Source organism: Mucor mucedo, assembly GCF_025094135.1.
Source record: "Mucor mucedo strain NRRL 3635 chromosome Unknown EV154scaffold_79, whole genome shotgun sequence".
NCBI lineage: Eukaryota > Fungi > Mucoromycota > Mucoromycetes > Mucorales > Mucoraceae > Mucor > Mucor mucedo.
In genome coordinates, this window is record NW_026252363.1 from 171395 (window position 1) to 182885 (window position 11491).

An 11491-nucleotide genomic window follows, 5' to 3' on the forward strand; every position below is an offset into this window, starting at 1 on the left:
ACAGCATTGAGCAGATTGCAACTTTGTTTGGAATCAGCAAAGGCTCTGTCACTGACTACACCAACCGCTGTTTTAAGGCAATCACCGACAACCTTAAACACTTGATGAGCTGGCCTAACAAGGAACAAAGAGAAAGAGCAGCTGAAGCCATCAAAAAGCAGCACTTTTTTCGTAATTGTATTGGATACATCGATGGCACCCATTTTCGCCTTTCTCAAAAGCCTACCGACTGCCCCGAATCCTATTACAATAGAAAGGGGTTCTATTCTGTGAACTGTCAGGTTGTTTGTGATGAACGAAAGATCATTTTGGGTTTCCAATCAGGACAAGCAGGATCGATGTGTGATGCCACATGTGTAGAGCATGCTAGCTTCATGATTAATAGAGAAGCCAAGTATTTCACATGTGGCGATGCTGCAAGCCATGAGTACCTTCTCGGTGATTCCGGATATGCTCTTCATCCATTTGTGCTTACTCCTTACAGAAGACCCCAGGTTGTAAGTTCGGTGAAGTGCGAAGACTTCAACAGGGTTCACTCTTCCGCCCGAGTTGCTGTTGAAAATACCATTGGTGTATTAAAGGGAAAATGGAGAATCTTGAAGAACATTCCGATTCAGATCAATTGTGAGGAGGATATCATGAGAATACATGAATTGGTACATGTATGCGGTCTTTTGCACAACTATTTGATCTTGGAAAATGACAATTTTGACGGTGATTTTTATGAGGATGTTGACGTCGGGCAGTCGAGATTAGACGTGGTGTTGCTGGAGTCATTTGACAACGTCAACAGTGTTTCCAGCCGTATATTGAATACTTGGAGGAATTCCGTTGCTGAAGTAGTTTTAGCAGATTATGCAGTACATTTCGGATATGATAATGAATAAACCAACTGAGTTGATATAATGTGCATTTGTGTTGAAAGGATTGGATTGCGTCCTTGCTGTGAAGGTTTCTGAACAATGAATGTAAATATATTTGTAAGAGGAAAAAAAAAATTTATTTAAAAAGAAAAAAATATTAATCTACATCTGTTGAAGGATTACCGTCGTCGTGCTCATCTTCATCATTATCAAGATTGTAAAGATACTCTGTATCATCATATACATCATCATCATCGACAGGATCCCTCAGAGATCTACGAAAATCAGCCAGATGTCTGGTAATTTCCGTAAATGACGATGTATTGAAGGCGTTCGTTGTCAGACAAGTAACAAGCAATTGGGACATACCCAAATCGAACTCCCTCTGACTATTTTCCCTCAATACTTCGTCCCTTCTCAACTGAGCCTCGCGATACTCAGAAGAAAAGTCTCTTTTGATCCTCTTGTTTCTCATGGCGTGATCGGGATCAACACGGATGCGATCAGCCGTTGGCATTTCAGGCTGAACGGTACCAGCGCGACTAACACCTCCACGACCACGACCACGAGCAAGACCACGAGCACGACCACGCACGACCACGACCACCAACACCAGCACCCGCACCAGCACCGCCACGAACACCAGCAACACGAGCACCACCAGCACCAGCACCAGCACCAGCACCAGCACCAGCACCAGCACCAGCACGACCACCACCAGCACCAGCACGAGCACCACCAGCAACACCAGAAACACCAGCACCAACACCACCACCAGCACGAGCAGCACTACCACTGTTGACATCGTTGTCATGGTCCACAGCATGATACGACCCAGCATCATCAAAATCTCCACCATCATCAAAAGAAAAGGAATCGAACAAATTATTCTCTGATGATGATTCAAATAATGGTGTGCGACTTGATGGCTGGGTATTAGATGGAACCAACAGAGGAGAAGAAGCAACATTGGTAGCTGGTACTTCTACAGATGACGGCTGGCCAGACGAAGCTTCACCAAAAGCAGGACGAGGGAAAGAGAGAGGTTCGTTTGAGAATGGCCCAACAGAAGAAAAACGGAAAGAGGAAGAACGCTCAGTAGACACAGGTGCAACAGACAAAGACCTAGCAGCCAAAGGAGCACCAGAGGAAAGAGAAGCACCAGCAGCCAAAGGAGCACCAGCAACCAAAGGAGCACCAGCAGCCAAAGGAGCACCAGCAGCCAAAGGAGCACCAGCAGCCAAAGGAGCACCAGAGGAAAGAGAAGCAGATGATCTTGTTGAAGATTCAGCTGCATCACTTCCAACCAACAATCGACTGACCTCTTCAATCGCCTCTTGTTGACCACCAAAAACTGCAAAAGTTTGTGCCTCAATTGCAGCTAATGATGGCCTTACTCTGTTGGAGTATGTGTACTCGGTACCACCAGGGGCACCATGGAAAGCCACACAGAAAGGAGTTATGTTTGGTCTAACACCATGCAGAGAAGCCAAACGAGAAAATCCAACACACAAATGTTCACACTTGATCTCGATGGAGGTCAGTCCACGTTTAATGTCATCTGTAGTCAAGCCAAAACCGGTAGAGTTCATATCTCTTTCTACATCGCGATACTTTGCGAGTTGGCGTTCAAAACGTTTTCCAACCGATTTGAAATTCCAGGAAGACGGAATTACTTTATCTGCCAGAAGTTGCTGAAACAATCTCTCAATGATCTCTCTTTTTTTTATCTGACTACCAGCTGAAGGAGCGGACGACTTTTGTCCACCAAGATATATCTTAAAAAGGTCTTGATTACTCTCAAAGAAACCAATCATAGCCTTAATTTGACCAGGTGTAGTTTTGGTTCTATCAAGGCTTTATCTGCGGAATCGTTGTTGGAAGGACCGCCACCAGTGTTTCTGTTTATTTGATCAGACATTTTAGATTATACGTTTCAGAGAAATTTAAGGAGAAAAAAGGTAAGTTAAAAACTTAGAAAAACTTTATAATGCAAACACAGATGCGATTTGATGCTTTTCGATTATCATAAAATAAATAAAATGTTACATTTTCACGTCATATTTCCTTCTCAACAACGAATAGAAAATGAGTATTCTTTCCCGAGATTTCTCGGGAATACTTTTTCTTGCCCGCAAAATCTCGGGCACAAAAAATCGTTCCCGCAAAGTTTAGGGAATTTGGCTGGGGAAAAATTCCCGGGAATGTTTTTTAAAAATTAAGGAAATGATTTTTTTAATGTTTGGCACCCCCTAATGGTCTTCCAACATTTCTCTGCCCAGAAGGAGAATCCAACTCATCAAACATTTTGTTCAGCTATTGTATCATAACCCAAAGGTACGTTAGGTCATTATGCTTTTTTTTTATTTAATACTCATTCTTTTTATTTTTACCTGATCGGATCTCCAACTGGGACGAAGGCTGGTGTAAGAAAGGGCTTGACCTTGATCATTGACTTGATCATCCTCATCCTCGGACATGTAGCCTTTTACAAGAAAAGCCCTGCAACTTTCTTTGGGATGAAACTTTTGAATAATGTCTGCCTCATACTTCAAAAAGTTGTCCTTTCTTCTTTTGAATTTCTGTAAATAGGTAAAATTAGATTTACAATAATGTCAATTAAATATTGTACTTACGGCAGTCAGTCTTGCAGCTTGATTCTTCTTACGTGCAAGCTCTCCAAGTTCTTCTACACTGTGAGTGCGTCTCTTGCGGTCCGCAAACTTCAACCCCTCGAAGTTTCTTCTGATTCTCGTCTTGACAAGTTTTGTTTTCGTCAAGGTCATCTTGTGAAGAGGACGAGCAGGATTAAAGGCTTCTGCCTCCTTCAGTCTAAACCGCTCAAGGATGTACTGAAAAATAGGGAGATTAATCCCCTTCATCACAGTGGTTGTGAAATCCCAGCCGTGAAGGCCCTTTTCAGTAATGCAGTCTTGATAATACTGACGAATTAAGGCCTACACGTAACAAAATTAACGACCATTTTTTTTATCACGTTAGATTTACTTAACTTAGGTTATATCCGCAAAGAGTATATTTCAGCAATGGTTGCTACTTCTCGCCAAGATCCCAGAGCCCCTTATACCAGATTTGAGTACTTGGTTGTGGTCATTCGGTGACTTTAATCCGGTTACTCTAAAATACCGGATGCCGACAGATAGCGGGTCAGAGTTTACAAAATCCACCATTCTTTAATTTGTCTATAATTGTAGACTACGCCTTGAATATAACATCGTATGTTCTACCAGGTTGTATAGTATATTTAGTTACGTTTCGCTTGTAACATATGTTTCGGAAGGTCATGGAGTAATTATACAAGTGGTCGATTTTGAAACTTCGGTCTGCTATCTGGTAATATCCGATTTAATCCACTACTCTTTATACATTTCCGGACAGCCTATAGTAAATAGATATATACCACCAGGGTGGAGCCAGACGAGACTTTAGTCGTCTATTTCTACGTTAACTATTAACTGAGTTCCGACATTTTTAACAATACGAAGAAAAGTTTTAAACGAAGTAAAATAGCCATTGAAGTAACTTAAAACCAAATACCGAAATCTCTGTGGTAAAATTACCAACTAAATCATATTTTAAATCTGTACGAACAGCTTCGATAGACGACTCAATAAAGTATTTTTGTGCGTTAATTGTCTGGTCAAAGTTAAAGTCTATAATTATCCTAACAAAACAAATTTTCACGCAGCTATTGTGTATGCTAGTCTATAATTGCAAGACTTAGACTCTACTGCTTTCGCCCTTGCCAAAACATGGTATGAAAGTCAGGTCATATTTTTCCGACTACGATTTGGCTGTTTCAAACAAATAAACAGCCAAACAAACCATTTTTTAGAACATGTGTAGTCGATCGAATAAGAGTTTTACTGCGGCTATATTTTCGTAACTCCAGTTCGTTATTCGTCTAAATCATACCAATCTAGGAATTCTGGTCCGTTATCCGTCAAAACCCAATACTTTTGCGTACTCCCGTCCGTTATCCGTGCAAATCCGTTGACTCCAGGGTACTCCGGTCCGTTATCCGTCGTTGTGCGATACCTCAGAAAAATTTTGGTTCGTTATCTGTTTGGATCAGTTCGGATCGGTCACTTTAGGGTCCTCTGGATACATTTAGGTGCTTCTCAAGCAAGCGGGGCCAACAAAAGTTCGTCTAGAACTTATTTAGTTTAAAACTTTAATAAAGTTTATCCGAACAACTTTGACCCAATTAGGTTAAGGAAATATTCATTTCAATCCGAAATGCTAAACGAACCATAATTCATGCGTTTTGAGATAATACTATTGCTTCTTTTTTCCTTTGCTTTAACACATTTTTATACTAAATATGAATAACAACAACTTGAATCTCAAAGACTTTTCCGATGACGAATTAGCTCTTTTAGCAATTCAACTTTTAAGGGAAATAACAGCTATGGAAGTACATGCTGCAGCGGCCATGGCTGAGCAAACACGAAATATCAACTACCAGACTCAAGTCATTCGCAGTTGCGCAATTGAATATAACGCGACATTTCATACATTGGACCAATATATTATTATAGACGACCATATGAGACTCTTTCGCAACATGACAAACCCATATTATTTGCAATGCAGAGATAGATAGCCTAGTTTGAAAACCAACAAAGGGTTCTGGGACGTCTGGCACCCAAACCTCATTGATGACGAAGTTGATAGCTCGCGACCATCAATGACGTTGAAATATCATTATCGTATGTCTCGTAGAACGTTTTCTTATTTATTTCAATGATTGTCTGAGCATCCAGCATTCACGTTACTTGCTCATAACGTTACATTAGTAAAACAGCAAGTAGTTTGTATTCTCTGGAGATTTGGAAACTGCCATATGTGATACATGATGCAGAAAAGCGTTTTTGGTATTGGTCAAGGGTCCTATAACAACTTTACGAATAGGTTTTTTGCTGCAATGACGGGCCTCACAAATACAATGATAGTTTGGCCCAAAACCCAGGAGCAAGTGGAGGAAACTGCTACGAGATTTGAATATCCCAATGGTCCTGAGCTAACAGCACCCGAAAACAAAAATCTGCCTGGTTGTATTAATGTTGTTGACGGAAAGAGTATTCAAGTCCATAAGCCCTGTCAGAACCCGGAGAGCAACAGAGATAAAAAGGCAAACATATCCATCCACTTGCTGGCCGTTTGTGATAGCTCTCAATGTTTTGCATATGTTTACGCTGGTGAAACTGGTAAATATCACATTAAGTATGTTTGATCGATAACATGAAATTTAAAAATATTTTATTATGGCACACACACGATGCGAGAATTTCCAATCGAAGTTAGCTGAGAAGTTACTGTCGTAACCCCGATGTTTATTTTAAGAATGACAGTTATATTCTCGGAGGTAGTTGATATACATGAGATATTTGTATGATTTGAACTAATAATTTTTGTATACAAATTCTGGATTTATGTTGGAAAAGAATTTTTGCATTCCTTATAAAGAATGAGATTACGACAGGGAAATTCCGGTGTTCAGAGGCATTGGTCGAAGTACAACACCCTGTAATCAACAATGGGAACTGGAATCGAGAGATGCTTTGCACACTTGGTGAATTGATGGAGATTTCTCGTCGAGTATGTTTACGCTAAAGATCCTGTGAAGTTTGTAAAAGTTGTAAACGGTTCTTGTATTTTGCATAACATATACAAGAATATGTATGGCGAGGACTCATTTAACAATAATGTCTTTTGCTTTCGAGGTACTGTGGTAAATCCCCAAAATGATATTGTTTTGGAGCTTTCAACAAACTTAAGTGCGCGCAATTTTGAGGAAATGGGGTCAGTAGCTGATGAGAGTGAAGATCAGGGACGTGGATAGAAAAAGAGAGAGGAACTGCTTAGGGATGCCAAAACGTATTCCTGTGATTTCTTTTATTTTTTTTTATTAAACCGAAAATATTAATTTCTATTTCTATTTTTAGAATGCTGGTTCATAAGATCTAGCGTACTAGCAAGTCTGTTACTACTTCTTTCCAAGCTGTCAGGAGCGGACAGGCAGACAGGACAGACAGAAGAATACTTGCTTACAGAACAAAGAAATAAAAGATAATTATTATTTTTATTATAAGAGAGAGAGAGAGAGAGAGAAAGAAGAAAAGAGGAGAGAGGGTTGTTAGATAATATATCTGATGAAGGGGAAGAAAGAAGAGGGAAAGTTAGGCTATATTTATAGTAAAGGATTGTATAGATATTTAGCATAAAAATAAGCAATGACAAAGTTTAGTAAGTCATTACTTATTTATGACACATATTCGATGATTGATAGCTGACACGTAGATGACAAGGTGCTGACAAAGAATTACCAAAATTAATGCATCTACGTGACACGATCATGACACAAGCTATCTCAGATAGAACTCGTGATTTGATTTGAGCGACGGACATTCTCCAAAGCTTCTTGTGCGTTTCTTTCAAGCCTTTCCGCACGATTATTGGACGCCTCAAAATATGTGTTGCTTTGGCTCATATTGTCTTTGTTAATCTGCCGAATAGTCTTAATAACTTGGTTATTTCTCACATTAGCATTGTTGGTACGTCTTCTCGTGTTTTGGGTGGGTTCCACACCATCATTTTTATCATTGCTTCATAGTTTCGTCGAGTGGGGCGACCAACTGAATCCAGTACAGATTTAATTAAAAATTCTCCTTCTTCCTCAGCAACTGGTCCGGATAGTTCTGGCTCTTCGTCATTATTTCCATCACTATTGTTGACTGTTAAGGTTGGCGAGCCAAATGAAAACGTTCCCAATGACATTGCTTGTCGATCGCCATCCAGACAATCACACAAAACTTGTAGTGCTTGTACGCCGTATTTGGAGCAACCCTATTTCTTCCTGTGGCTTTGAACTCGTTGCATATGTCCCTGAACTTTGTCTTCATATTTCTGAATTTTCTTTCCAAAGCTTCTCTTGATCTGGTAAGCATCGATTGCTCATTAAATAATCTAGTTACAGCTTGGCAAATACGATTGTCTGTTTGCATCCTTCTTCTACTGTTTTGATGACTACCCATATTAGTTACTCCAAGAGCACACTTAAAGTATTCTATAAGTCTTTGCTCCTACGTTTCTGTCGAGTGGCGACTGCGTCGTGGTGCTGCTTGGTGTTGGTTTTGAGATCAACTGATATTATTGGATACAACAGTTCTATCTAACTCTTCTTCTTGAGAGATATCATCTTGCGTTGGTTGCATTGGGTGCTGTTCATTGTTAAGCAAGTCAGCAATGTTCAAACTACTAATACGGTTATAGATAGTATCCACAGTTTGGTTATCAGCGTCAGTTTTGTTGTCAGCGTCAACCATGGCTGTACGGTATTAATTATTGCTAACATTGTTAATTTGAAAGTTTTGGTAAGGATTATAATTAGTCATGGTTTCAGCTTCGTTCAAAAAAATAAAGACAAAGAGATATAAATGGAACTTAGAACTTGACATTAATTTACATCATTAAGTATAAAATCTGACGTTACGTTGTAACTTTAGTATGTGAAAACTAGACTTTATTTGTAAATAGTGTAACCGGGTAGGTCTTGTAGGTGGCATTTTCCCTCCACAAAAAGTTGCGGCTGCTCTTGCTAAATAAGGCAACTGCTAACCATTTTTGGTAAATGTCTCGACAAACTTTTGTCGGCCCCGTTTGCTTAAGAAGCACCTTAATTCATAACCGAAATAGTATACAAAAACTTAGAAACGGTGCTAGAATGGTTCCAGCATTCTAAACCTGTACACAACCACCTATAAGCATCAAAATTTCAAGACCATTTTTTCCCAAGAAAACGTAAACAAAACCACAAAATTAAAAATGAAATACTTTTCAACACTATTTCTACATTTTTTTTGTCGTACAATCAAAACAATAAAATACAAATACAAAATACGAAAATAGTTTGTTTGTTTTTAAAAATTGCCTTCAAAAGCGAAATTTAATGATACCGTGCTTCCACTCTCAATTTACCGAATCTTTGAAAAGTCCGCCCACTTTTTTGAAAACAATTGGCCTATTGTGTGAAGTTAAATTGCCGAGAAAAAAAATTATTTTGCCCTAATGTTTGAACTTAGTTTGCCTCACTTTTCGAAAATAATTTACCGACTTCTTACAAATATTTTTACCAGCTCAGTGAACTTTTGTAAAAATATTCAAAATGAATTTCTTTCAAGAAGATGGTAGAGACAGAATTGTAGATGCATCTGGAGAAGAAGCATCAAATTTTGTTATAGAACCCTCATTTTCCATGACAAAATTAGTGAATCTCAAGAACTACATTAAAAATAAAATAGTAACCACAGATAATGAAGAACCTAAGGATATGGACATGTCAGAAGCACCAAAAAGGGTAGAAAGACCAACCGTTTACAATTACTACACAGATGAATATCGATTGCTTTATTTCTATTTCATTCAGGAAAAGCTCATAAAACTGTCGGAAGCTGCCAAAGCTACTAACGTCAAGTATGAGACTGCAGGAAAGTGGAAACGTGCTTACGATCAAGATCCAGATAAGAACATTCGCTTTAAAAAACCAATCGCACGTCAAATAGACCCAGAAGTAAGCTAAATGAACAACACAAAGCTTACCATACGGACTTTTTTGACGAAAACCCATCAGCTGGCATCCAAGACGCGGTGGAACATATGACCAAAAGCTTTGAAGGTCTGCAAATAAAGAAAAGTAGAGTTGCAGAGTTTATGAAAGAGGATTGCAACCTCAGTATCAAAGTAGTCAGTCGTCACCCTGTAGCCAGAAATAGCAACAAAACATTTGAGGCTCGTGCTAAATTTATTGAGGAATGGATTATATGACAAATTGTGTCTTCCTTGATGAATTGGGTTTCGACAAAAACATGCGCCGTTCAAGAGCTTCGTCACAACGAGGAACTGAGGCCGTTATTGAGTCACCCTCTGCCAGAGGGGTTTCGCATACCGTAATCCGCGCGGTATCAGCATTTGGGGTTTTAAATCTGAGTATCACTGATCCCGGTAGCGGAGGCTTTCTTCCGCTTAAAGAATTTTTCATAAAGGTATTTCCATCCAAAATCTTGTTCGCATCCATCCGTTATCAAATCTTTGTCTATCCGTTCAAATTTTTTGTGCAATCGATTCGTCTCCTTCTGCTCCATCTTTTTGAATTAATACGCTTTCGTGCATCTCTTTGATCTCGTCTTCAATTTCGACATTCGGCACATTTGTGAAAAGATTTTCGTATAACTCCCGATCATTAAAGTATGTCAATTTCACCAGAATCTACCTGGGCAGATATTGCAGCTGTTTGTAACGCCAAAAAGGTTCTTCGTCCCATACATGTCTCGGATGAGACTGATTCTGAATACAAGCGTGCAAGTACCATTATTTACGAAGATGATTGTCTAGAGGCTCTCATCTTGACACAACAAGCGATGTCCAACGTACAGCAAAAGTTGACTGATGGATCTGTTTTGTTTTCTTTCCCCGCTACCGTATTCAAGCATCGTTTCGAGGCTTACGAGGCCATTGAATCCCAATGTGGTCCTCTACACGGCGTTAGACCCATTAGTTATTATGGGGTTCCTTCTGACAGTAACATGTTGTTGGAGGTTAAGTTTCTGGATGATGGTAGCACTATGAAGGCTATCACCAGTGGTGTCTCTGTTAAAGACAAGATTTTTAAAGGTTTTCGAACGAATTTTTCCGACAAAAATACTCTGGTACGCGTAAAGTTCTCGATTTTATATATCCCAGATAAAGAAAACTTTCTGGAAGATTTGTTAGCATCTTTAGTGTATTACGGACAAGTATTACAAATCACGGAGTATTCCTGTGGTGGTTTCTTTGAGGGTCAGATGTCCGTCATTCTGAACACGGCGGTAGGCTACACGGATGAAGATGATGAATATCACGCAAGTGTACCTTTGTCAAACAACTTGTATCTATCGGAATGGGACTGTTTTGCTTCTGCGACCTTTAAAGGTGCTCCTTCTGTGTGTCATTGGTGCCATGTTGCTGGTCATATTCGTTCCAAATGCCCGGAATTAGCGAAGACCAAATGTTTTGTATGTCATAGTCTTGGTCACACAGCCAAGTTTTGTAGGAGGGGAAAACTTTCCGTTGTTAGGCATCCTGTTTTCGCTGAAGTATCCCAAGATATTGACTTGGATTCAACTGATTGTCTTGATGCCACTATTTTGTCCGACTCAGACACTGATATTTCTGATGTATCTACATCGCCCAAGATTGTTTCCCGTGGTTCCGAGGCTTCCAAGTTTGCAACTACTGTTGCTAGTGTGTCTGGAGAGGTGGACCATGTAATGGATACCACTTCTCTTTCTTCTTCAAAGGCAGAATTGGTTGGTAGAACTGGTGAGACCGATAAAGATCTTAGTCCCCAACGTTCTGCTTTAGGTAAACATCCTGCCTCTAAACAGAGCGTGAAAGGGACGTTTCCCAAATTGGTGGCTCGAACACCCCCTACTCTAAAAGGTCATAATTTGCTTACGAAGACTAAGATTGTTAAAAAATAACCATTTTAATTTCCCCTTTCGTTTTACGTATAATTCATTTAATGCTAAATAAACTTACTGTTCATACAAAAAAAAAAAAAGTGATCCCGT

At 39.5% G+C, this 11491-nt stretch overlaps 3 protein-coding genes across 3 annotated transcripts; 1 reads left to right on the plus strand and 2 right to left on the minus strand.

Annotated features, from left to right (window-relative positions):
• Positions 1-1020: 1020 nt before the first annotated feature.
• EV154DRAFT_604501 (uncharacterized protein) lies at positions 1021-3085 on the minus strand (the record flags this gene model as incomplete). The annotated part of the gene is made up of 2 exons (XM_051607403.1): positions 1459-3085; positions 1021-1412 (listed from the first exon to the last, which is right to left on the minus strand). The coding sequence occupies exons 1-2, from the start codon at positions 2678-2680 to the stop codon at positions 1021-1023; spliced, it is 1614 nt and encodes a 537-aa protein (XP_051455292.1). The 5' UTR covers positions 2681-3085.
• EV154DRAFT_593028 (uncharacterized protein) lies at positions 2936-4051 on the minus strand (the record flags this gene model as incomplete). Its single annotated transcript, XM_051606939.1, has 4 exons — positions 2936-3179; positions 3257-3445; positions 3500-3820; positions 3998-4051. The coding sequence occupies 4 exons, from the start codon at positions 4049-4051 to the stop codon at positions 3099-3101; spliced, it is 645 nt and encodes a 214-aa protein (XP_051455293.1). The 3' UTR covers positions 2936-3098.
• Positions 4052-9894: 5843 nt separating this feature from the next.
• On the plus strand, positions 9895-11466 carry EV154DRAFT_516472 (uncharacterized protein). The gene has a single exon (XM_051602392.1). It carries the CDS (start codon positions 10130-10132, stop codon positions 11399-11401), a length of 1272 nt encoding a protein of 423 aa, XP_051455294.1. The 5' UTR covers positions 9895-10129; the 3' UTR covers positions 11402-11466.
• The last annotated feature ends 25 nt before the right edge of the window (positions 11467-11491 follow it).